This window comes from Pseudorasbora parva, chromosome 18 (assembly GCF_024679245.1).
Source record: "Pseudorasbora parva isolate DD20220531a chromosome 18, ASM2467924v1, whole genome shotgun sequence".
In the NCBI taxonomy this organism is placed as follows: domain Eukaryota; kingdom Metazoa; phylum Chordata; class Actinopteri; order Cypriniformes; family Gobionidae; genus Pseudorasbora; species Pseudorasbora parva.
In genome coordinates, this window is record NC_090189.1 from 11,469,076 (window position 1) to 11,496,386 (window position 27,311).

Below are 27,311 nucleotides of genomic sequence, written 5' to 3' on the forward strand. Positions count from 1 at the left end.
TGCATGTCCTTCCTCTCAGGATCTCATGGCAGCAGCTACAGGGATGAACATCAGTGCTATCACTGATCCGCAGCAGAGAATGAGGCAAAGCGCTGCCCTGAAGAGTGCGCTGCAGGAGCCGAGAGAACTGACCCCGCCCACCTTCCTGGTCACACAGAGTCTCGTGTCCCTCTTGACAGAGAAAGGTGTCCGATTCCGTTACAGTGTGGAAAGAAGCGATTCCACTGAATCAAAGGGTAAAAAAATATATATTTTTAATTCAAATTTTAATTCATTGGGTACATATATTGAATTTTTTTAATATTATATTATATTATACAATTTTATTTGTTGATTTATTTGTTGATATTTATGATTTAATTTTACATTTTTACTATTTATTTATTCATTTTGTTTTTACCTTTCATAAGTCCCACTGTCATGAAAATCCTGTATTAGAATAAAAAAAAATATGTTTCGCATAACTGGAATTTTAAGATTATTATTATTATTATTATTAGGACCTGAAGAGTCCTTATATTATATATATATATATATATATATATATATATAATATATATATATATATAATATATATATATATATATATATATATATATATATATATATATATATATATATATATATATATATATATATATATATATATATCCTTATACTATATATAAAAAATATATAATAAGGAAATCACGTTGTTATAGAGTGCCAAAAGCAATTAAAGTAATATATAATTTTGTCATTGTGGATGTATTGTATTGTTAGATGTATTTATTGGATGTTGTGTACTGTTAACTGTTCTGTGACTGTGTGACGAGACCAAAGATCAATTTTCAACTTAGGTTGAACAATAAAGTACTACTACTACTACTATCTACCCATATATACTTTTTTTTTTGGAATTCAAATGTTCTATTAATTTATTCTATTTAACTCCACATGTCATTGGACAGAAGGAGGAAGCCCTCCACCCTCAGGTCCACCTCTCTCTCAAGCTGGGGTGCGGGTCGGACCGCTGGAGCTGGCTAATGCACTTGCTGCCTGTGCCCTGTCAGCCAGGCTGACCAGTAGACACCGCCAATGGGCGGCACAACAGCTGGTCCAGGCCCTGGCAGTTTCTGAGAAAGACAACATCGCCAGACCCCAGACATACAGTGACATAGCCGGAGATCTGCGCAAGTGCCCCATAAGGAAGCTGGAAGGACATCAGAACAGGGTAAAGAGGAAATAGATACAACAAGCTATTCTTACATAGCTATAAAGAGCTATTCTTACTGTGAACTTTGTCCAGGGCATCACAGAAAATCTTGTTTTTAATTGGCTGTTGTGTTTGTAGGTGAGCAGCTGCAGCTGGAATGCAGAACAAGGTCTGTTGGCCACCGGCTCACAGGACGGAACCGTTCGGCTGTGGGCCATAACGCCAAACACAACAGAGCTGCAGCACACACACAGCTGCAGTGTCAGGTGAGACTACTTGCTTTTCGTCTCTTTGATTAGGATAGGGAGAAATCCAAAAGTTTCATTTGTCTGATGGGAAATTATTTTTCTGCACAATGAGATAGAAATAGATGCTTTGGGCTCTGACACCTCTGTGCTTGTGTGTGTTTCTTCCCTGCAGTGAGGATGCTCAGAGCTCAGATGGTTCGATGGGATCTCATTTGTTGTCCGCAGTCTTGTGGAGCGCAGGGGGAACTCTACTGGCCGCCTTCCAAAACAAACTCATCAACATCTGGACCGTCAATGGTCAGAACCGCATCCCACTGTCACATATCCACACACGCAGTTACAGCGCTACAAAGTCTTGTGTAATCGAACAGGTATAATGTAGTTTATAGTTGATTGTAGGAGTAAGGCTGTGTCCACCAAAGCAGTTTTTTAGCCAGTTGAAAACGCTAGCGCTCTTTTGAAAATCCACCACTATGTGCACTTGAGAGCTGTTACGGAATATCCGCGGAATTGTTATTAGTATATGGGGGTTGTTCTTATGTAGTTACTAGGGGGTTCTATGCGATTTTATTAATTTTATTAGTGGTGCATGTCTTGGCTACTAATTTCATAATCTAACATTTACAATCCAGTTAAATCCTGATGGATAAAAACGACCCAAAGTATATTACAAATTGGTTGTAGTACAAACACCTTTATTTGTTTTCTTTCCTGTAGGAGCTCAAGCACACGTAGAGGCTCAGTCCTCCTGGGTCACGGCGCTCTCATGGGTGCAGACTTCCACTCCGTTCCTCAGCCAGGAAGCCTGTAGTCAGGTCAGCCCTGAGAGTCTGCTGGTGGGCCGGCTGGACGGCTCCCTCTGCTGGCTGGAGGTCACAGATGACTTGAGAGTGGAGAGGACAGAGCTCACTCACTGCCACAGGAAAGAAGGTTGGTGGCAAAAAAAGTGTTGATGATCTCTCTGTTTTAATGTGCTTGGAAAAAATGATTAATTCTGTGGCAAATTAACAGTCTTTTTCCTCCTTCTGTTCAGCACCTCAATGTCTGGCCTGGTACAGTGTTGAGAAACCATTTGCTGTGGGCTATCCTGATGGCAAAATTCTCCTCGCAACAGCAGAGAGCTATGAAACCGAACCACCCATTCTGCTAACAGCGTTTCCTGTGAGTAAAAACTTCAGTCATCAAAAACGAAATTGCATACTTTCTGAGTCTGTGCGACATTTGAAAAGAGCTGTGATGGTGGCAATTTTTTACAACTGAATATTTTATTGATCTAATTAGTAAAGTGAATCACAAAAGCCTGCATTAATTAAGGGGTGGTTGCATGCGATTTCACTTTTTTAACTTTAGTTAGTGTGTAATGTTGCTGCTTGAGCATAAACAGTATCTGCAAAGTTACAGCGCTGAAAGTTCAGTGCAAACGGAGATATTTTTAATGTCTTTTAAAGTCATGGCAGTTTATTGCCTACAAAAACGTCCTGTTTGGACTACAACAAGCTTCTTCCCGGGTTGGTGACATCATAAACCCTTGCTAGTCACTGCAGATGTGACTTCTGCCCGTAATGGTAAGGGCCGTGGCGTTTCCGGACAACCTGTGCTTGGCACTTCAGCCAATAAAAATACAGGAAACTACATTTGGCCATCTAACACAATCTAAGACTGTTGCGTTTTTCAGAGGGATGGGCTTCATAGAAGCAGGAAGCAAACAAGACATTCAAAGGACAGTGGAGACAGTGGTGTGGAATAAAGGTCAAATACAAGAAAAATACAGTGTTTAAAAAAAAAAAGTAGTATTAAGACATGTTATACTGCGCCCCATAAACACAACCAAGCCTAGAAAAAAAACACGGAACCACCCCTCATTTACAATACAAAACCCTCATTTATTTAATTTAATCAATGATTGTGATAAATAGTTGCATTTAAATATTAGCACTATTAACACAAAATTTGGGGTCAGTATGATTAAAAAAAATATATATAATTTTATTCAGTTAGAATGCATTACATTGATCAGAAATGATAAAGACATGAATAATATTACAAACTTTCTATTTGGAATAAATGAAACAATCCTGAAGAGTATCATATTTTTGATATAGTTATTAATATGAAATATTTCTCGAGCATAAAATTGTTATATTAGATTGATATCTGAAGGATTATGTGACACTGAAGACTGATGCTGAAAAATTCAGTTTTGCATTACAGGAATAAATTACGTTTAAATAGAAAACAGTTGTTTTAAATTGTAGTAATATTTCACAATATTACTGCATTTTTGATCAAATAAACAAAGCCTTGATGAACGTAAGAGATCTTTTAAAAACATTAAAGAATCTTTTGAACCGTAGTTTATTTCATCTCAAAAATAAAATGCTATATGTGGACTTCAGCAAAACTTTTAAATGATGACTCAAACATAATTTGTTTTTAAATAAACATTTTTAATTAAATTAAATTCCTCAAATCTACACAGCTTAGACAGTTTTGGCATACACTGTGTGAAACCCAACACACACTTAAACATAATAAACCCATATCTTTTTTGAGTGACTCTTTTTATTATTCAATTATTTTACAGGAGAGTGTGAGTGCACTCAGATGGGACCCTACAGGACATCTGCTGCTGTCTGTTGGCCGCTCTGAGGTTGTGAAGATCTGGGGTCGTGCCAGCGGCGCGTGGGTCACCCTCCACTCTCTGTTCCACACGGGCACCGTCAACACAGCTGAGTGGTGCCCTCTGCCCGGGAGAGGGGCAGAGCCTCGTCTAATGATGGCAGTGTGAGTGTGGCTTGTGTTTAATAATCATTAAAGCAAACATTGAACTAGTGCACATTAACATATTCTCACCCACTTCGATATTTAGCATCTTGCTGGTGATGTTACTTATAGCGAGCCAATCCTAACAGAATCCCTTTACATATAGATTTAAAGTTGCAATGAAACGGAAGTAGCAACAAATCCTTTCTTATTGTGATGTATATCTGAGTTTAACAGATTGTTGAAAAAAGAAAAAAATGTAGGGCGGTGTCTTGTTTTTGATAGGATTTTGAGATGTGAGTTTTATACTCGAAAGTGAAAGAGTCGAATGAGACAAATTCGTGTCGTGTGCACCTGAAGATCCAGTTATGACATGTTGATTTAAACATTGCAATTTACAATTTGCATTTAGAAAATAGATAGGTATATAGACCCGTGGGTCCAATATTGCGTCATCATTCAATCATTCAAAGTATCCTGCAGAGCTGAAGTGGTTCTAAAAGCAAATCCTAAATATCTTCGAGAGAGTCATATTAAATTATGACAGCTTTGGTGGATTAAACCTTGACTAAGTGGACTTGAAAGGTGCTACAAATGTGTATAATATGGCACTTTTATTATTTTGTCGCACCATTTACTTGAAGAATGGGTAGCAGATATCTCAGAATAGCTTTTGAGAGCTTTAAATCAGTTCTTCCATATATTATTTTTAGGATATATGGGCATTAAGCTGTCGTGTTGTACTCAAGGATGCACAAGTGTGTAATCCATCATCCAAGTTTTTAGAATTTCCTTTCTTCATTTCCTCAGTGGATGTCAAAATGGCCTCCTGTATGTGTGGACTCTTCCTCAAGGGGGCACTAATGTCTCAGTGCCCAATTTCCTCACCCCATCTACCAGCCAAGACAAGAGCAGCGCCATCAAGGTCAGAACTACATATTTATCATTTTTGGGGAGATAATTTACTTGGAGTAAATTAAGTTTCTTATTTATTACCTGCTTAACCTTACATTTTAATTCACTTTCGCTCCGTTAGATTAAATGTGTCACCTAAAGTATTTTTTTTGTTTTGTTTGGTGTGTGTGTGTGGGTGTGCGCTTTTCAGCGGGGCAATGCTAAATGTGTGTTCCGACTAAGTGGACACATTACCGCAGTAAAAACGCTGTCATTTTGCCCCAGTGGACTTGCTCTGGTGTCTGGAGGAATCGGAGGGGTGCTCAACATCTGGTCTCTCAGGGTGACTCAAACTTGGTGTTTCTTTTATTAGCTTTACAAAACTCCTGTTTTTGATTGTAACGCTTCTCCCCTCTGTTCTAGGATGGTTCAGTCCTGCAGACTATGGTTACAGGAATGGGCTCTGTGGTTTGTACCACCTGGATACCACACATAGGGGTGACTGCTTGTTCTGGTCGATCAAAGGTACCAAATACTTTTGGAAAATGTGTTTAATTTAATTAATATTTAATTTAAAAAGGGTTTAATTATTTGTTTCTCCCATCTCAGGATGTTTTGCTAATTCGCTGTACCCCAGACTGGATCTCTCAAAATCACGTTCTGGCCTCCTGCCGCTCCGTTCTACGCAGTCAGGGAATTCTGGGATTGAATCGTGCTCCCTGCATGGCTGTCTTTCTTGAGCGCCTTCCCACACTACTTCAGGAGCAGTACAGCTATGAGAAGGTACATAAACTTTCTCATCAAAACTCAAAATTCACCGCACGTATTTTCCATTTAATGATGTATATTTTGCTCTCTTTATGTTATGGCTGATAACAGATAAATTGCTAATATGACTTATAAATCAATGCTAATTTGTGGTGAAAAAAAAGAATAAATAAACACATTAAAGAGAAGGGAAAATAAAGAGATAATGTCTTTAATGCTTGGAGATAAATGTTATTGTTAGATAGTAAACTAAATAAATAAAATAGGCAAAAACTATTAAATATCTGATTGCACCAGACCGGTTATTGTCCTATATTGGCAATTTACTCTTTTGATTTTTGTATGTACAGTCAAACCAAAAATTCTTCTGACACCAGATTATTATTGTTTACTAGTGAGTGCAGGACACTACAGTATAGTTTACTTATGTAAGTGAGGATAAAGTAAACTGTAACACATTATACCCAAATATTCTTAATACAGTGGACTACCTGTAAAATTGATAAACATTTGGGACCAAAATGATTCAGAAACTTTGAACTGACCGTGTTACGCTTAAGTGTTTTTTTCTTTAATCGCTAATGTGACCTTTTACACCACAGACTGAACAAAATGAAACATTGCTTGGTCATTAGTTGAGCTAAATTGGTATTAACTAATTGTGTGCTTACATTTATTAATGATTGGTTGGTTGTAATCCATTACATACATTTCTATCAAAGTTATTTGGCATTATCAAAATGAATTTGTTCTGACACAGTTTAACTCTTAGCGAATAAACTGTGATAATGTGAGAAAATATTGAAGGTGTCTGAATACATTTTGGTTTGACTGTATTCATATATTTAAAAAAGGTATCAGCCAGTAAATAACCAATATTCTTGATAAATATAATAAAAAATGCTGATATCAGACATCTACTTTTTTTGCAAGATATTTACAAAATATATAATCATGTACAAAATAAAAATAATGACTGAAAATGAACAAGAAAAACACTTAAAAAAGGGAAATTAAAAAGAAAAGGAAATAGTTATGATTCTAGACAAGATACATGGGTTTTATATGCAAATAAGTCAGGTTCCAGAATTTTTGCTGTAGGGATTGTTTCATAGTTTTCAGAGATTCCAAAAGGAGATTTTAACATTCATTATTGTCCCCGGTTAAACTACAGCCCCATGAAAGAGACCAGAGGCACTCCATTCACACTGCAGCTACTGCTCTGATTAATGAACTGCAGCTCTCTGGGTCAACAGCACCTCAGCACCACCTCTTTTTACTTCATTTTAGCTTTTTAAACAGCCCAAGTACATTAAATATTAACACTTTCCTGATTATGTCAGTAAAGTTATTGAGATGCAATGGTTGAATGAAAAGATCACACAGATATTCCATCAGATATTCCAAAACAGCTCTGTAAAAACCATCAAAGAAACTTCCCGTGCAGCTTTTAGCTTAAACACTTTCAGTCAAACATTTGGAATGTTAAGATTTTTTTTTAAGTCTCTTATGTTTAACAAAACTGCATTTATTTGATCAAAAATACAGTAAAAACTGTAATATTGTGGAATTTTTTTTCAATTTAAATTGGTTTAATAATTGCTTTATTGAAAGTGTGTGTGTGTGTGTGTGTGTGTGTGTGTGTGTGTGTGTGTGTGTGTGTGTGTGTGTGTGTGTGTGTGTGTGTGTGTGTGTGTGTGTGTGTGTGTGTGTGTGTGGTGGGTGAGTGCGTATATATATATATATATAATTTATACAGTAGTTTTACAGTATATATACACTCACCTAAAGGATTATTAGGAACACCTGTTAAATTCTGTATTAATGCAATTATCTAATTAAACAAATAAATGGTAAATGGTAAATGGACTGCATTTATATAGTGCTTTCAACAGACCCTTTGGCCATCCAAAGCGCTTTACATGTTGCCTCACATTCACCCATTCATACACTCATTCATACACCGACAGCAGTGTCTGCCATGCAAGGCGCCATCCAGCTCGTCGGTAGCAGTTTGGCGTTAGGTGTCTTGCTCATGGACACCTCGACACTTAACATGGCAGTTGCTTTAATGCATTTAGGGGTGTGGTCCTGGTCAAGCCAATCTCCTGAACTCCAAACTGAATGTCAGAATAAGCAATTTTGAGCGTGGCATTGTTGTTGGTGCCAGACGGGGCTGGTCTGAGTATTTCACAATCTGCTTAGTTACTGAGATTTTCACACACAACCATTTCTAGGGTTTACAAAGAATGGTGTGAAAAGGGAAAAAATATCCAGTATGCAGCAGTCCTGTGGGCGAAAATGCCTTGTTGATGCTAGAGGTTAGAGGAGAATGGGCCGACTGATTCAAGCTGATAGAAGAGCAACTTTGACTGAAATAACCCCAACAACCGAGGTATGCAGCAAAGCATTTGTGAAGCCACAACACGCTCAACCTTGAGGCGGATGGGCTACAACAGAAGACCCCACCGGGTACCACTCATCTCCTCTACAAATAGGAAAAATAGACTTCAGTTTGTACAAGCATACCAAAATTGGAGATTTGAAGACTGGAAAAATGTTGTCTGGTCTGATGAGTCTCAATTTCTGTTGAGACATTCAGATGGTAGAGTCAGAATTTAGCGTAAACAGATTGAGAACATGGATCCATCATGCCTTGTTACTGTGACCACTGCGCAGCCTGGTGGTGATGGTGTAGTGGTGTGGGGGATATTTATTTCAAAAACATAAACTTAATAATTATTCCAAACTTGTAACATGTAGTGAATTTAATGCATTATGAAGTTTTTCTCAGTGCATTACAGAAATTATACCACATAATTTACCTTCATGTGTGTCTTGCACCTCAGAGTCATGTGATGGCGGGTGATCAGTTGACCCACAGCGCCTTCCTTCAGAGTCTGGCCACACTTTCCGTGGGTCTCTTCTTGGATCAGTTACTGTGCCGTCAGCCCAGACCTCCTCACCACAGTGGGACGGGGCCGGAACGGGACGGGGCCCCTGGATCTTTCTGCCCCTCAGAGTGGACCTGGCTCTCCACATATTCAACCACAGTGAAGAGCGCAGAGGCGTTTGCTCGTGGCACGCCCTTCCCAGAAGCCTTCATCGCACCGGAGTTCCTTCATTCAGGAGCCACGGAGTTCACCAAACCTCTGGTAAGAAACAAAATAAAGTCAATCTTTGTCAAATTTGTAAGTTAGCTAATTGGATATTTAAAGAACATTCTTGTTGTTGTTTTTTTGACCGTTCCACTGACCCTTGTAATATTAAAAGTACACTATGTAAAAAAAAAATTTGTTTCGTTTAAAAGTGACAAATTATATGTAATGAGCATGTACATCATAAATCTATCTTCCAAACTGTGTTTTTGTCTTATGCAAAAATACACCTTTAAATACAGACTCTTGTACTTTTGTACGTATTTCCAAATTCAAATACCTTTTTTTGCTTGAAATTAAATTTTTTAATGTTATGATTCATTGTTTTAATAGAACACAGAAAGTCCTTTTTTTTTCCATAATATGCCTCTTGAAGGTTATTTTGATATGAGAATGTATGCAGAGTGTCTTTTGTTCTCTTCATAGGACAACAGTAAATGGAGCTTCATGATGGATGAACAACTCATGTCCTGGGCGACCACTAAACCTGAAGTAAGTCCCTGTATTCCTGAATGTGTGTGGGGTTGAGCAGATATGTGGAAGTGTGTGTAAAGACATCCGGATCTACCCTGATCTTCCTCATTCGTCTCTGTCAGTAAAGTCTTTGTTTTCAGCATTGTTCTTTCAGGCAGCTTTTTATCGCTCTTTACATGTTTTTATTCATTCATCTTTTTTAAATTACCTCACACAAACTCTACCAGCTACCTGCACACCCTTTCGTCCTCATTTAAAGCACATCTTTATGTATTTTTTTTATCTCTACAGCTGTGTATAAAGGAAATAATGTTGTGATGATTTTTTTTTTTTAAGTGCCCCATTAGGCTTTTTTAGTGTGTAATATAGCTGTTAGTAAACATTAAAGGGATATTTCACCCCAAAATTATTTTTTCCCCATAATTTACTGGCCCTCAAGTCATCCTAGGTATGTATGACATTCTTCTTTCAGATGAATACATTAGAGTTATATTAAAACATTTCTCTTCCAGCTTTATAATGCCAGTGGATGGCAGTCTAAAATTTGAAGACTAAAAAATGTGCATCCATCCATTATAAAAGTACTCCACACAGCTCCAGGGGGTTAATAAAGGCCTTCTGAAGCGAATCGTTGGGTTTGTGTAAGAAAAATATACATATTTAAAACTTTATAAAGTAAAATATACAGCTACCTTACAGTTTAACGACGTCATCGCACCGGTTATGCTTTTTTCATATTGTGTTGAATATAGATATTTTTCTTACACAGATCCATCGATTAGCTTCAGAAGGCCTTTATTAACCCCTCGGGAGCCGTGTGGAGCACTTTTATAATGGATGGATGCGCTTCTTTGAGCTTCAATTTTTGGGCTGTCATTTACTGCCATTATGATGCTTGGAAGAGACAGGACATTTTTTAATATAACTCCAAATTGGATAATACCAGCTTATGGTCTTCATTGGCTGCCCGTGAAGTTCAACTGTGACCCGCCTTTATAAACAAGAGTTTGGTTTGTGTCCTGGGAATTTAGAGTACCGCTATTTTCTGCGGTAAAACCGCTGGTCATTATTATTTGTATAACTGTGTATCAAGTGCTAAGGAAGCCTCCACAGGTAGATATGGTAATGGGCATTTCGTTTCCGACACGCGCTGTAAGCGGAGTAATCACAACAGACTGGGCCATCTGATTAATCAGAGCTGAGTGGGTCAGAAAGGAGGGGTTTAGGGAGACTTAATCCTTAATCAAGAGTTTCAGAGGCTGTAAAAATGTGAGGTGCTTTAATGTATATTATAAAAAAAACTCTTGGATGCATGCATGTAAACCTATTGTAGGTGACCTCCAAAATAAAATTTAGAACCTTTAAAATGGCATAATAGGGATAGTTTAAAGATCTTATTTTAATCTAATAAAACTGTGTTTGTGTGTTTTACAGGACTGGCAGCAGGGTGGTAAAAGTGAGGTTTATCTGTGGGGTAACGGACGTCATGGGCAACTGGCCGATGCTGGAACCAGTGCATCTGTGCCCACTCTTGCGCCCTCCCTTTCTCAGACTCAACAGGTAGAGTACCAACACAAAATGATTGCAAAATTACCACAACACCTCTTAAAGTGAGTGATACTTTCATTCATCTTCAGAACACAAATGAAGATATTTTTGATGAAATCTGAGAGCTTTCTGTCCCTACATTGACAGCTACACAACTACCACTTTGACACTTCAAAAAGTTCATAAAGTGATTTTAAAACAAATCTATAATATGAATCAAGAGGTTTAGTCCACATTTTCTCTAGAGATGTTTTCTTTAATGATGAACAGATTCAATTTAGGCTTTAATTCACATATAAACATTGACCAGCCAACATAAACAGAAGCTCAACAGAATCTACAGAATTCAACATGAATAAACTTCATTGGTTCTTGAGGAAGCTCAAACGTGCAGCATTACACGAAAATAAACCTCATTGGTTCTTGAGGACGCTCAAACAGGATGTGTAACATGAGACTGAACCCCATTGGTTTTTGAGGAAGCTCAAACGTGCTGCGTAACAGGAGAATAAATCTCGTTCCGAAGATGAATGAAAGTCTTATAGGTTTGGAATGACAAAAGGGTAAGTAAATGATGACAGAAATTGAATTTTTGACTAACCCTTTAAAATAAGCATGTTCATTTTTTATTTAAGAAAGAGTTATCCTCTCTTTCTTTGTCTGATGTGTGTTACTCTCAGGTTGTGTGCGGTCAGAACTGCACATTCCTAGTTCAGGCTAATGGTACAGTTCTGGCTGTAGGGGAGGGCAGTTATGGGCGACTTGGACAGGGTAATTCAGATGACCTCTACACCCCAACTATCATCTCAGCTTTACAAGGTAATACAAATCACACTATATATATATATATATATATATATATATATATATATATATATATATATATATATATATAATTCTCTAAACTTGAACTCAATGTAATGTACTTGTATAGCAAATATATATATTGCATGTATTGCATGGAATATGATTTTATGATTTTTTTTTTTTTGCCCCTGTTAGGTTATGTAGTAACACAGCTAGTGACATCATACGGTTCAGATGGACACTCACTGGCTCTCACAGAGACTGGAGAGGTGTTCAGCTGGGGTGATGGGGATTATGGGAAACTCGGCCACGGCAACAGTGAACGGCAAAGGCGACCCAAACAGATCGAGGCTCTGCAAGGAGAGGAAGTTGTGCAGGTACAGGAAATGACCGTTCAAGATAATCACCAAAACCATCACATGACCAGCTTTCATTTGAACTTCGTTTCCCCTCCTCAGCTGGCATGCGGGTTCAAACACTCAGCTGTCGTCACAGCAGACGGAAAACTCTTCACCTTTGGCAGTGGAGATTCTGGACGCTTGGGACAAAGGTCGACTTCAAACAAGATGGTCCCGGAGAGGGTTACAGCACTAGATGGATGCCACATTGGACAGGTGCTACTTTGCCAAGTTTTGACTTTCATGCTAATAGGTGCATATGACCTTTGACCAATGCGTGATGAGTGTAGATGACCTTTCCGCTCATGTTTAGGTGTCATGTGGTATCAATCATACTTTGGTCCTGTCATCAGACGGCCTGACCGTTTGGGCCTTCGGAGATGGCGATTATGGTAAACTGGGAATCGGGCCATGCACAGTGAAGTGCTACCCACAGGTACTGTCGCACTGATCTTCTCACTGGCTGATCAGTAGCTAAAATACTGTTCAAAAGTTTCGGTTTCATAAGATTTGATAAGATATTTCTGAAAAAAATATCTTATGCTCACCAAAGTTAAAATAGTATCATTGTGAAATATTATGGAATAGTTTTCTATTTTAATATTTTGTATACATTTTATTCCTGTGATGACAAAGCTGAATTTGCAGCATCATTACTCAGTCTTCAGTGTCACATGATCCTTCAGAAATCATTCTAATATGCTGATTTGGTACTCAAGATACCTTTTTTTTTTATTATTATCAAAGTTAAGTGGTTGTTCTGCTTTTTTATCCGGATACATTGATGAATAGTATCCTGTATTTATTAGAAGTAGAAATCTTTTGTAACATTATAACTGCCCTCAGTCACTTTTGATCAATTTAAAGCATCCTCCTTACAAAAAAAGTATTACAATCTTAAAAGAAAATCCTACGGACCCCTAACTGTATGTGTATGTGTTTTGTCCATTGGCTCATTGACCTGCGTTTCTGTTGGTTGGCAGAAAGTGGAGGCTCTTTGCAATAAAGGCATTAAAAAGGTCGGATGTGGAACGCATTTCTCAGTGGTTCTGGCCAAAGATGGACACGTCTACACATTTGGCCAAGGTAGACCCTCAAGGAATCTTCATTCAAATGTGTTTGTGTGTAAATGTGGCGTTATTTACTTTTTTTAAATGAGATGTCTGAATGTAAAGCTGACTGTGTGTCTTTCCAAAGCCCTTATGTGTGTGTGTGTGTGTTTTCACAGAGCGTCTGATAGGTCTGCCGGATCCCATGCTGAAGAATCACAACCGTCCACAGATCATTCCAGCTTTGGAGGGCGTGTTTATTGAGGACATCGCTGTGGGCTGTGAGCACGTCCTTGCTTTATCCAACACTGGAGACGTGTACGCATGGGGCTGCAACTGTGAGGCCCAGGTAAAGTCAGCTGAAATAGTGCACCGATGCTTTACCGTCATGTGTGATTGCGTGAATATTTAGTTGAGCTTATGTCCTCTATGTTCATTGCAGCTGGGTCTGGGCCATTCCAATCCCGTCAAAGAGCCCACTTTAGTTACTGTTCTACAGGGCAAGAACATCAGGCAGATCTCTGCTGGACGCTGTCATACCTCGGCATGGACCACACCGGCTCTGTCAACCAGAGCTTCAGGTACACACCACAGGCTTGGAAATAAATCCTTGTAAGATGGTTTGGAACCTCATAAGTAAAAGTTTTGGAAAGCTCCTCATGGGCAGCAACTACGTTACCGTTCACTCAAATACACCACAGAGCTAGCACTTTTAAAGTAAATGTCAATCACTTCTCAAAAAAAAGAGAAGGTTTTCAGGCCTGGAAACATCCTGAGAATCAACAAAATCCTAAAACAAACAAACATTTGGGGTTAGTTATATTTGATTTGATTTGAATTGATTTGAAATACATGCTTTTATTCATTAAGGATTGACAAAAAAGCATTTAGAATTTTACAAGAGATTTCTATTTCAAATAAATGCTGCTCTTCTGAACTTTCTAATTTAAACTGTAATATAAAAAATTCAGATATGCAACATTTTTCTGCTGAATCCTGGCTTAAAGGGATAGTTCACACAAAAATGAAAATTTGATGTTTATCTGCTTACCCCCAGGGGATCCAAGATGTAGGTGTGTTTGTCTCTTCAGTAGAACACAAATGAAGATTTTTAACTCCAACCGTTGCTCGTATAATGCATGCCAATGGGGTGTAATTCTATGAGAGTAAAAAACACATAGACATACAAATCCATATTAAACCCTGTGGTTTGTGGCGACACATTGATGTCTTAAGACACGAAACGATCGTTTTGTGTGAGAAACCGAACAGTATTTATATCATTTTGTACCTCAAATAAAACACGATATGGGTATATAGGGTGGGTTGCTCCAACAAGGATTAATCTTAAATCTAGATTAAATAAAGGTTTATTTTATAATTCTGTTGCACCAAACTTTAAACCTTGTTTAAAAATAAGCAGGTTTGCATTTAAGCTATCATTTTGCTCCTGGATTTAATTTCTATTTAAGATAGTTTAACTTTAATCCTGTTGCTCCATAACTTTAAACTCAGATTTAAATCTCAATTATGAATTAATTTTAAATTTACATGTGAGGAGGTTTAAATAAAATAAAGTGCACCTGCAATTAAATTATGCAGATGATTGAAAAGAGAGAGAAACTGTGGGTGTGTTGTCAGGTCACAGAGAGGTGTTTATTTCTAATAAAAATGAACAAAAGCGAATTGAGCCATCAGAGTGTGGGGGTCATGGCGGCTCGTGACTTTATGCCTGCTGTCGAGTCCGGGATGCAGATCCGTCACTCATCTCGGTGTCGGACAAAGAAAAGAAGAGAGGATTATATTTAGCATTTAACGGTCGGCAGCTGTGATGATGTGGTGAGCGCCAGTGATCGCAACCGCCTCGCGTTTCTCATGCCCGCTCCACGCGATCAAACGGGATGGGCGGCGCCGTCAAGAGCGGAGTAACTATAGTCACTCATAGCCAATCATGACAGTTGTCATGCTACCACAATATACTCCATTAACTGATAGCCTTCTATAAATATATTTCCAGGCGTATAAAAAATCTGCACGCGCTGCCGCTGTGTTTTTATTGCCTGCTTGATCAGTAACGGTCTCTCTACGTAGCGCTTTATAAAGACAGCTGACATTTTACAAGTTTATTTCCTTTCCTACTTTCCTAGAGTTTCTGGTGGTCAGTAGAGAAGGAAATTGAATATTAGTATTGTTGCTGTCAATGACGAATCTATCATGGCGGCAAAAATGTATTGTAAATGGAGGCTTTAAACGCAGGTTAAATTCTAATCCCAGATTTGTTAATCTGGGTTTAAAATTAAGTGGTGAAACACAACTAGATTTAAAATAAAGCCTAGATCAACAAATCCTAGATTAGCTCTGAACTGAGTTTAATTTAATCCTTGTTGGTGCAACCCACCCTATGTCCAAAAACCGTGAGCACGCCATCTCTTCTGCTGGATGAGGTCAAATGTACACAATATGGCGTATCTCAATGGGATCCAAGCAGCGGAAGTGATGTCTCGCGCATATCGTATGCCATATCGTGTAATTTGACCTCATCCAGTGGAAGGGATGGTGCGTTCGCGGTTGTTTGACATAGTTTTGTATTTGAGGTAAAAAATGATATACAGTCTCTGACAAAAGTCTTGTCGCTTGTGTACAAGTTGACCTAAAGTGCCACTGAAATATATATCTAATCAAGATTTTTTTTACAAGAAATGGCTCATTTTAATCCCACCAGCTTTTGTGATAATGGTTCAGTGAAAAACTAAACTTTCAAAAAGTATTCTAATATTCACAGCTTGGTAAAGCCCATTGAGTCAATTTTTGCAAAGACATAAGTGTTGTCGCCTTGTCATATGAGCTTCACCTGTGACTAATAATGGATCAATTAGGTCTCAAGTGTGTATAAAAAGAACCCCAGTACACTAGACCTTCACATCAACTGCAACTAGACCTCTGCAAACATGCCTAAGATTCACCCTGAGACTAAAGTTTTGATTATCAAGAGGCTGAAGAACAGATCCACTGCTGATGTGGCAGACATCTTCAATGTGTCTCAGCGTCAAGTACAGAGGATAAAAAAAAGATTTGAAGAGACTGGAGATGTTTTTGACAAGCCCAGGTCAGGCAGACCCCACAAGACAACTGCTCGAGAGGACCGTTTGTTGGCTCGAAAATCAAAGGCCAGCCCATTTTCCACTGCAGCAGAGCTCCACGAGACCTGGTCACCTGAAGTCCCTTTGTCAACCAGAACAGTTTGTCGGATTCTGTCTCGAAATGGCCTCCATGGTCGAATCAGTGCCCAGAAGCCAGCACTAAACAAAAGACAATTGAAAAACCGTGTGGCATTTGCCAAGGCCCACAGCCTGCTAAAAGGATGGACGCAGGAAAAGTGGCAGAAGGTGGATTTTTCAGATGAATCTTCTGTTGAATTACACCACAGTCGCCGCAAATATTGCAGGGGACCTACTGGTGCCCGAATGGATCCGAGATTCACCCAGAAAACAGTGAAGTTTGGTGGCGGAAAAATCATGGTCTGGGGTTACATCCAGTATGGGGGTGTGCGAGAGATCTGCAGGGTGGAAGGCAACATCAATAGTCTAAAATACCAAGAAATCTTAGCTACCTCTTATATTCCCAACCATAAAAGAGGCCAAATTCTGCAGCAGGACGGTGCTCCATCGCATACTTCCATCTCCACATCAAAGTTCCTCAAGGCGAAGAAGATCAAGATGCTCCAGGATTGGCCAGCCCAGTCACCAGACATGAACATCATTGAGCATATGTGGGGTAGGATGAAAGAGGACGCATGGAAGACGAAATCAAAGAATATTGATGAACTAGACTGCAAGACTGCTTTCTTAGCTATTCCTGATGACTTCATCAATAAATTGTATGAATCCTTGCCAAACCGCATGGATGCAGTCCTTCAAGCTCATGGAAGTCATACAAGCTATTAAATTTGGATCTCACAGCACCACAACTTAATTTGCTGACATATTTTTGTATTTGCAGTAAATTTGTTCAATTTCTGTATAGGCGACAAAACTTTTGTCTTGCCAAAATTTGACCTTTCTGTCTTGATTAAATGATAAATATTTTTTCTGTGAAAATGATTTATTTCAGTGCATTAAACATCATTTGGGAGGGTTTTAGCTTTTCATATGAGCTATTTCTAACACCAATGAATTAATTAAAAGTCAGGTTAATATCAGCTATTTCTAGAAAATAGATAAGCGACAAGACTTTTGTCAGGGACTGTAAATACTGTTCGGTTTCTTACACAAACCGATCGTTTCGTGTCTTAAGATATCAATGTGTCACCTCAAGCCGCAGGGTTTAATATGGATTCGTATGTCTATGGGTTTTTTACTCTTATAGTGGCCCTCACTCATAGAATTACACCCCATTGACATGAATTATACGAAACGAGTAACGGTTGGAGTTAAAAATCTTTATTTGTGTTCTACTGGAGAAACAAAGACACCTACATCTTGGATGCCCTGAGGGTAAGCAGATAAACATCAAATTTTAATTTTTGGGTGAACTATCCCTTTAATTCATCTTTGTTGACATCTCCATGGTTTCTGAGCTTATCAGTGTCACTGTTCAAGGATCAGTTCCTCAGCTGTTGGATGTGAGATTTGCTTTTGTGTCTCATGTCAACAACTCTGACTCTGTATTTTGCAGGTTGCTCAGGGATACAGCTGGGTTTGCCCCAGTCAGTGCCCCCGCAGTATAACGCCCTTAAAGACTGCAGCCCTGAAGTGCTGAACACCCGTCTCAGAGTGCTCTACCACTTCTCTGATCTTATGTACAAGTCCTGGAGGCTTCTGAACCTCGACCCTCGCAGTCAGGTACACATAATCAATAATAAAACATGAGCACAGACACACACTGGAAAGAAACTGAGTCCCTGCCAAGAACCTCTTATCATTTTCTAAGCTCAGCTGAATTTGTGTCCAGTGTGAAAGTGTGCCTTGTTATGACTCCTGTTTTTTACCTCCAGACTAATAGGTCTCTGTCGCTCGATTTCCAAGCAAGCGTTTTGTCTGACTGTGTCACTCTCTGGCTGCTTTCCAGGTGAATACTTCTCGCTACAGCTCAGGTACCGCTGCCATCGTACAAGGCCAACTCCGAGGCCTCCTGTCTCCGAAAGTCAACACACTTCCTCTCGTTCGCACTATCGGCAGAACCATGACCCAAGGGAAGACCTACGGCCCACAGATCACAGTCAAACGAATCTCCACCAGGTGCGAGACTTAATTTAATCAAGGTGCACGATTAATCGAAATAAAATTGAAATCGGGATATGGCTTAGTGCGATTATAAAATTGCAAAGGTTGTGATTAATTTAAATAAATATATGCACTGCGTGTTTCACGCTAAGCAAAGAATAATTTATGTTTATTATTTTGTTTAATATTGTATTTAATTGCATTAACAATAATAAGTGATTTATATAGACATTCTTATTCTGCGTTAAATATTTTTGTAGAGAATGTATAGACAGATAGTTGATAGTGTTCGCGTTTTGAGCTACAGATTTGTTTTTGCCAAATTCACAGGGGGCGCTCTAGCAAGCCCATTTTCGTGCAGATCGCCAAGCAGGTGGTGAACCTGAACCCTACTGAGCTGCGTCTGCCCTCCAGAGCATGGAAGGTGAAGTTGGTTGGAGAGGGGGCGGATGATGCCGGGGGCGTGTTTGACGACACCATCACTGAGATGTGCCAGGTAACTCTAACTCCAACAACCCGGAGGGGGGTCGCTTTTTATTCATGCATTCAGAACCAAATTTTCTTTTCCCAGGAGTTGCAGTCTGGTGTGGTCGACCTTCTTATTCACACTCCTAACAGCACTGCAGATGTTGGCAGTAACACGGACCGGTACGTTGTAGACACTGAGATGTGTAAGCAGAATGTAAAAGAGTGCTGCAGTGTTTTTGTAGACCAAGCTGGTTTTAGGTCTACCCAATTGCGCCCAGAGGCATTTGAGCAACATTTGTTGGTGACACCCCTTTGGAAATGATTAACTATGAAACTTTGCCAGACCATAACTCTGTTACTTACTTTCGACCACTAGCTGTCAATCCTATATATCGCACCTTTAAAAAATTCACTAGGGGTATAACTGATGTTTTTTATGTTGAAGAATGAAGTGTGAAAATATATTGAACTCGTTTTCACCACACACATTATTTTAGACATTTAACCAAAGTTAATGTTAACTAGTTTCTGGGTTTTGGTCTACAAAAATATGTCAACCCTGCAACACTCTATTGGCACTAAAAAAGATACTGTTTTTCCGCTAACCTCCATGGTCTGGACAGATTCTTGCTGAACCCAGCAGCAGTCTCGGATGATCACATTGTGCAGTTTCGCTTCTTGGGGATCCTAATGGCGGTGGCCATTCGAACTAAAAAGCCCTTGGATCTGCACCTGGCACCATGGGTTTGGAAACAAATGTGCTGTATTCCTCTGGGAGCCGGCGACCTGGAGGAGGTGGACCTGCTCACGTACCGTTCACTTCAGGGCATCTTGCACCTGGACAACAGCGTGATCAATGAAGAGAACTTCACAGTGGTGAGCCATACACTCCTGAGAGACTAGCAGAGATCACCCATTCAGACATCAAACACGTAACTTTCTCCTTTCTCACTGTCTGGTCTTTTTTCTGGATTTGTAGATGATCCCTCTGGACTCGTTTGTGGCTCACAGTGCTGATGGCACGTTGGTTCCAGTAATTCCAGGTGGACATAACTTCCCCCTGACATTCTCCAACAGGAACGATTATGTGGAGAGAGCCCTGCACTACAGACTTCATGAGATGGACAGACAGGTATCAAGCCACAATTCACCTGAAAATGGATATTCTGCTACTTTTGGTCCAATCCCATGTTTTTTTTCTTCTTCTATGAAACACAATAGGAGGTTTTAGAATAACTGTACTGCATAATTTGCATACTGCCATCTTGAGACACCCCATGCTGATAATTAAATATTTTTTATTAAAACATAATGTGACATGATTAAAGTATTGATTAAAATAATCGGATAATAGTTTGGGAATTTATTAGGGCAAAATTATTTTTTGGGGGGAAAACTAAGTGATTTTTCGGATAAAACCAGACTGATAAATGTTTGAAAATAATAATAATAATATGATTTACTGTGCTTGTTTGGGGGCAACAAGCTGAGGGTTGAGGTTTGGACAATTTGGCAAAAAAATCATATTGTGATAATTATATCAATATAACTGAATAATAATGGAATTTTATTTTATTGGAAATTATTAAATAAAATATTAAATAATTATTATTTAATTATGTATATAATTGTAAGATCAAATTAAATTATATATTTAATAGTATTATTATTAAATATAGTACAGCTGTAAAATGGCAATACTCATATTTAGTCTTTTCATAAGTGTACATACATCTGTGAATCATCAGTATTTTATGTACCAGTATTTCCTGGAAATGTCTAAATTTACAGTGCACTTTTCTGCTAAAAGGGAATTTGTCAACATTTGGAGTATATTAGCATATAGATGAAGCTAACAGACATGAACTAAGAGCCACAATAACTCAAATATTGACTCTCTCTATGTGTAGAGATAAATGAGAACAACTAACTCCACATCAACCATGTTAGTGGCTCTGCAGTATGTAATAATGCCAATAAACTGATCTCAAATGCTAACAGAACATAAGCAGTGGTAACACAGCACGTGTGCATCTGTTTGTGTAGGTGGCAGCAGTGAGGGAGGGCATGTCCTCCATCATCCCAGTTCCGTTGCTCTCCCTGCTAACGGCTCGGCAGCTGGAACAGCTGGTGTGTGGCCTGCCCGAGGTCTCTGTGGAGATGCTTAAGAAGGTGGTACGATACCGTGACGTTACCGACAGCCACCAACTCATTGGCTGGTTGTGGCAGAGCCTTGCGGAATTCACCAATGAGGAGAGAGTCCTGTTCCTGCGTTTCGTGTCCGGACGCTCCAGACTGCCATCCAATCCGGCAGACATCACACAAAAGTTTCAGATCATCAAAGTTGATCGGGTATGGCCAATGCCACATGATTAAATTTAAATTATTTTTAAATGTATTTTATTATTAAATTGTATTATTTATTCAAATTAGTTTTTAATTTCTGTTTATTAAATTGAAATACATTTATTACATTTTAATTTATTATACTAAATATAATTTTATTTAAATATTTTATTGAAATATGTATAGTTTGCAGCCAGTAAGATTTTTTATGATTTTGAAATAAATGTATGCATGCATTTAATTGATCATTTAGATTTATATATAAATATATACAGGCCCTTCTCAAAAAATTTGCATATGTGATAAAAGTTCATTATTTTCCATAATGTAATGATAAAAATTTAACTTTCATATATTTTAGATTCAATGCACACCAACTGAAATATTTCAGGTCTTTTATTGTTTTAATACTGATGATTTTGGCATACAGCTCATGAAAACCCAAAATTCCTGTCCTGACACACACACACACACACACACACACACACACACACACACACACACACACACACACACACACACACACACACACACACACACACACACACACACACACACACACACACACACACACACGTGTGTGGGTTTATTCTTTGTTATATTGCAGCCATTTGCTAAAATCACTTAAGTTCATTTTTTCTCATTAATATACACACACCAGAATGTATCTGACTGGTGTCAGACAAGTTGGACCGTAAGATATCAAAGGCTATATCGATAGTAACATTTGATGGGGATAAAGACAGAGAAATGGGGAAAATCCGTAACCATGGCTATAGTGTAGGGGTAAGGCGCATGTCATCAAGTTTTGAAGTAAATCGATCAGAGGTTCGAATCCGCCACACTTTCTCTACTCCCTGTTCCCATCACACTTCAGATCGGAAAGGTATTTTTTTTTTTTATAAGGATTGAGAAAATATTAGCAAAGTGGAAATAAAGGATCTAACGTGTTTAATAATAAGTGTTTCTCGGTTAGTGTGGCAAAAGGTGGATTCAAACCTCTGATCGAGTTCCGTCAAAACTTGATAACATGCACCTTACCCATTTCTCTGTTTATCCCCATAAAAAAGACACACAGTACATCCCAAAGAAGACCCCAGCAAACATAAAGTGTTCCCGAACGACTTATTTCATTGGCGGCCACGAGATCTGCAACAATACTTTTCTTTTTCTTATGGTGTGAGTTTCCATAAACACCAAAGTTTGTCGTTTTGTGTTCATTCTAAGAACATGTACACATTATCTCATGTTTAGACCTTCCCATACCTACCTATTGTTATTAACTGTCATTTCAATGGTACTTTTTAGCATTGTATCACTTGCCAAAAAAAAAACATTACTATATCGTAATGTTAACATCTGCTATCCTTTATTATTAATGTGTGGTCCGAGTTTTTCCAGTTACATCTATCGTTACTATGCATTATGCAACCATGCAGCTTTACAGGGGGTATGGCTTATCTAAATGAGATGTAAATGAGCCCTATTGTCACTCAACAGGTGAGAACAGGTGAGAACTGCAAAACTTTAGAGACCGTTTTCTCCAGTTTAAACTTTTTTAAATGCCTACTTTCAAATGGCCACAACTTCTCCAAATATTATCAGATTTCCATGTGTCACACATCGTGACTATACTTTCAGAATAACTCAAAAGAACCGACTTCTGTCCCTACAGTCCATGATCGGTCACAAATGAGTGTCACAGCACAGGGTCTGAATAGGACCATGTGATATTTCAGTTTTTCTTTTTAATAAATCTGCAAAAATATCAACAATTTTGTGTTTTTCTGTCAATATTGGGTGCTGTGTGTACATAAATGAGAAAAAAATGAACTTAAATGATTTTAGCAAATGGCTGCAATATAACAAAGAGTGAAACATTTAAGGGGCTCTGAATACTTTCCTTACCCACTGTACATACAGTCTTGTTCAAAATACTAGCAGTACAATGTGACTAACCAGAATAATCAAGGTTTTAGTATATTTTTTATTGCTACGTGGCAAACAAGTTACCAGTAGGTTCAGTAGATTGTCAGAAAACAAATGAGACCCAGCATTCATGATATGCACGCTCTTAAGGCTGTGCAATTGGGCAATTAGTTGAAAGGGGTGTGTTCAAAAAAAATAGCAGTGTCTACCTTTGACTGTACAAACTCAAAACTATTTTGTACAAACATTTTTTTTTTCTGGGATTTAGCAATCCTGTGAATCACTAAACTAATATTTAGTTGTATGACCACAGTTTTTTAAAACTGCTTGACATCTGTGTGGCATGGAGTCAACCAACTTGTGGCACCTCTCAGCTGTTATTCCACTCCATGATTCTTTAACAACATTCCACAATTCATTCACATTTCTTGGTTTTGCTTCAGAAACAGCATTTTTGATATCACCCCACAAGTTCTCAATTGGATTAAGGTCTGGAGATTGGGCTGGCCACTCCATAACATTAATTTTGTAGGTTTGGAACCAAGACTTTGCCCGTTTACTAGTGTGTTTTGGGTCATTGTCTTGTTGAAACAACCGTTTCAAGGGCATGTCCTCTTCAGCATAGGGCAACATGACCTCTTCAAGTATTTTAACACATGCAAACTGATCCATGATCCCTGGTATGCGATAAATAGGCCCAACACCATAGTAGGAGAAACATGCCCATATCATGATGCTTGCACCTCCATGCTTCACTGTCTTCACTGTGTACTGTGGCTTGAATTCAGAGTTTGGGGGTCGTCTCACAAACTGCCTGTGGCCCTTGGACCCAAAAAGAACAATTTTACTCTCATCAGTCCACAAAATGTTCCTCCATTTCTCTTTAGGCCAGTTGATGTGTTCTTTGGCAAATTGTAACCTCTTCTGCACATGCCTTTTGTTTAACAGAGGGACTTTGCGGGGGATTCTTGAAAATAGATTAGCTTCACACAGACGTCTTCTAACTGTCACAGTACTTACAGGTAACTCCAGACTGTCTTTGATCATCCTGGAGGTGATCATTGGCTGAGCCTTTGCCATTCTGGTTATTCTTCTATCCATTTTGATGGTTGTCTTCCGTTTTCTTCCACGTCTCTCTGGTTTTGCTCTCCATTTTAAGGCATTGGAGATCATTTTAGCTGAACAGCCTATCATTTTTTGCACCTCTTTATAGGTTTTCCTCTCTCTAATCAACTTTTTAATCAAAGTACGCTGTTCTTCTGAACAATGTCTTGAACGACCCATTTTCCTCAGCTTTCAAATGCATGTTCAACAAGTGTTGGCTTCATCCTTAAATAGGGGCCACCTGATTCACACCTGTTTCTTCACAAAATTGATGACCTCAGTGATTGAATGCCACACTGCTATTTTTTTGAACACACCCCTTTCAACTAATTCAACTAATTGCCCAATTGCACAGCCTTAAGAGCGTGCATATCATGAATGCTGGGTCTCATTTGTTTTCTGAGAATCTACTGAACCTACTGGTAACTTGTTTGCCACGTAGCAATAAAAAATATACTAAAAACCTTGATTATTCTGGTTAGTCACATTGTACTGCTATTATTTTGAACAAGACTGTACATACACTTCTGAACACACATAAAACTTTGGGTCATTTAATATATAATATAAAATGATATAATATGATTTTAATATAATTATGTAATGACAACAAATTAAATGCAGACAAGATTTATAAAATTAAAATAACTTTTGAATATAAAATGTAGTATTATTTAATTAAAATTCACCCAAAATGAAACATTTTTAATCATTTATATATTATATTATTATTTAATTTATATTATTAATGTTTGTTTATGAAAAGGTTGTCAGTAGATTTGGTTAGTAAAAGGGTTAGCATTATCATCATATCACCAGATTAATGAGCCTGGCTGATTAAAAGTGTCTGAAAGGCGTAGTCATACTGTAGTATGTACTTTCCAAGCCTAATAGCAGTATTGTGCATTGGGATCAAGCCCAGGTCTTTACTTTCTCTTTATGTTCTCTCAACAGCCTATGAACGGCCTTCCTACAGCCCAGACGTGCTTCTTTCAGCTCCGCCTTCCTCCCTACACAAGCCAGGCCATATTAGCCGAGCGCCTACGCTATTCCATTCACAACTGCCCCTCCATAGACATGGACAACTACATGCTGTCACGAAACACCGACCCAGCGGACGGCTCTGACACGGAGTACTGATGCGCTGCTCGCAAATACAGACGCTGTTATGCTTCATAGCACAAAAACAACAAACTAAATCTCGTAAATTATAAATTTCTTCCTCGTACATGCAATACAATTCTCAGTCATAAATCCTGACGTACTCTGCAGTAACCAGAATGGACTTCACCAGTTCTTCCACCAGGTCAAATGCAGAATATTAAAGCAATTTATTTAGTTATTTATTAATTTTTGTATCATATTCGTGTTTCTGAATGTTGCTTCCTTAAACCTAATTTCGAAGAAAAAAAATATCACCATACCATTACAAGCTCTGTGCCTGGAATGGTCGCGAGGTTTCTCTCAGCGCTAGCGACAGAAACTGGGGGCGGTTTGTAGGTGAGCACTTGGCAGCTAGCTTCCCGCCCCAGTTTATGCCAAAGGCTTTTAAACTACTGTACTGTACTATACGGGACACCTTCTGACTCAGCGGGAGGGAAAAGTACTGTTATTCTGGGAAACGAGCCTCAGAGCAATCGCCGTCGGAGCGCTGGGGCGTTCGTATGGAGCTAGCTTGTATCTTAATTGAATGTATACTTGCAAATGCCATGCACGTGTGCACTCGAACCTACTTTTATTTGCCAAATACTGTAGGGTTTAATGAATTTTAGCCTTTTTTTGCAACTGTGAAACAGCGCGTGGAGATGTTTGGTGACTTGTGTACGTCTGTGTATTCTCACAGAGCGAGAGTGCAGGTTTTGTTACGCTATGCTGATTGATCATCAGTGTTATTATGTGTTTTTGGGGCTTGTATGCCTCAGTGCTGGATGTAAAACATATTTTGATTGTTTTTACTTGTGGTTAACATGCGTTTGACAGAGGAGTCTCTCCTGCTTCTGTATGCAGTGGTTTACAGTATTGCTAAATTATTATTTGTTTTGTTTTCCCCCAAAAAATATATATATTTATCTGAGTGAGCTTTTTGCGTTGGAAGAGAGAAGAATGAGGACAATGCGGATGTTGCGCTGTTTTGCACTTAGGACCTGTATGCATTGCGCTTTAGCATAAGAGGAAAATCTTATTCACTACAATATTTACAGATTTCAGACTCCTTTATCTAGATATTCTCTCATCCTGAGCCACTACTGATATAAATCTCTTGGCTGAATTGTTTTTATTGAAGTATCCAGAACTAACTTGAACAAATGAAAGATTTCTTTAAGGCTGATTTATTAGGCTGCGATATTGTGGCATTTTACGATGCTTAAAATTCAGACTAAGCCATAAAGCAAGAATGATCTCCTAAAGCTGTATGATATCTTCTGAAGATGGCCTCTCAGATGGAAAATGCACTGTACTGTAAATTAAATTTTGTGTACAGACTGTCGTGTCAGCTTGGCAAGTCATTTTAATTTGATTTGTAAATGTTTCTGATTATGCACTGACTAGTTTTTGTTTATGTCTGTTGTCTTCCATGATCTTCTGTTTGTATTCCAGCTATTCTAGTGCAGTCAGAGTCTCTCATTTCCAAAGACAAGACAAGGGGGAAAACGTTTCCTCTCTGAATCAGTCCACTCATCAAAAGGATTGGAAGTGCGATACAGTACGTAACATTCTCTACACAAGTACAAAAGCATGAACATGACCTGACTGTTGTTTGATTTCACAAACTGTTTTGTTCCTGTTCTTTTTAGTGAATCACAATCATGCAGCGTGACCAATTTTGCTTCTTGAAACATATGATTCTTGCCCCATTTCAACTGAATAGACTACCATTCAAATGTTGAAAATGAAAAATGAAAGAAATTTAATAATTTTAGTCAGCAAGGATGCATTACA

General features: G+C 38.5%; 1 protein-coding gene across 8 annotated transcripts in view; it reads left to right on the forward strand.

The window, feature by feature from the left end:
- The window catches only part of LOC137046988 (probable E3 ubiquitin-protein ligase HERC1), a 97,902-nt gene extending 71,042 nt beyond the window's left edge, over nt 1-26,860 (forward strand). For all 8 annotated transcript variants that reach the window (XM_067424522.1, XM_067424516.1, XM_067424518.1 and 5 more), the window contains 29 exons: nt 20-236; nt 951-1,213; nt 1,334-1,461; nt 1,616-1,740; nt 2,161-2,373; nt 2,477-2,604; nt 4,028-4,227; nt 5,017-5,131; nt 5,312-5,443; nt 5,524-5,625; nt 5,710-5,883; nt 8,718-9,023; nt 9,453-9,518; nt 10,935-11,060; nt 11,729-11,867; nt 12,051-12,232; nt 12,314-12,469; nt 12,567-12,689; nt 13,237-13,339; nt 13,482-13,651; nt 13,745-13,883; nt 17,977-18,143; nt 18,370-18,539; nt 18,855-19,020; nt 19,096-19,172; nt 19,616-19,868; nt 19,972-20,124; nt 21,039-21,344; nt 25,326-26,860. In XM_067424522.1, coding sequence (XP_067280623.1) covers nt 20-236; nt 951-1,213; nt 1,334-1,461; nt 1,616-1,740; nt 2,161-2,373; nt 2,477-2,604; nt 4,028-4,227; nt 5,017-5,131; nt 5,312-5,443; nt 5,524-5,625; nt 5,710-5,883; nt 8,718-9,023; nt 9,453-9,518; nt 10,935-11,060; nt 11,729-11,867; nt 12,051-12,232; nt 12,314-12,469; nt 12,567-12,689; nt 13,237-13,339; nt 13,482-13,651; nt 13,745-13,883; nt 17,977-18,143; nt 18,370-18,539; nt 18,855-19,020; nt 19,096-19,172; nt 19,616-19,868; nt 19,972-20,124; nt 21,039-21,344; nt 25,326-25,511 — 4,785 coding nt within the window. In that variant the 3' untranslated portion in view covers nt 25,512-26,860. The remainder of the gene's footprint in view (nt 1-19; nt 237-950; nt 1,214-1,333; nt 1,462-1,615; nt 1,741-2,160; nt 2,374-2,476; nt 2,605-4,027; nt 4,228-5,016; nt 5,132-5,311; nt 5,444-5,523; nt 5,626-5,709; nt 5,884-8,717; nt 9,024-9,452; nt 9,519-10,934; nt 11,061-11,728; nt 11,868-12,050; nt 12,233-12,313; nt 12,470-12,566; nt 12,690-13,236; nt 13,340-13,481; nt 13,652-13,744; nt 13,884-17,976; nt 18,144-18,369; nt 18,540-18,854; nt 19,021-19,095; nt 19,173-19,615; nt 19,869-19,971; nt 20,125-21,038; nt 21,345-25,325) is intronic.
- Nucleotides 26,861-27,311: the final 451 nt, after the last annotated feature.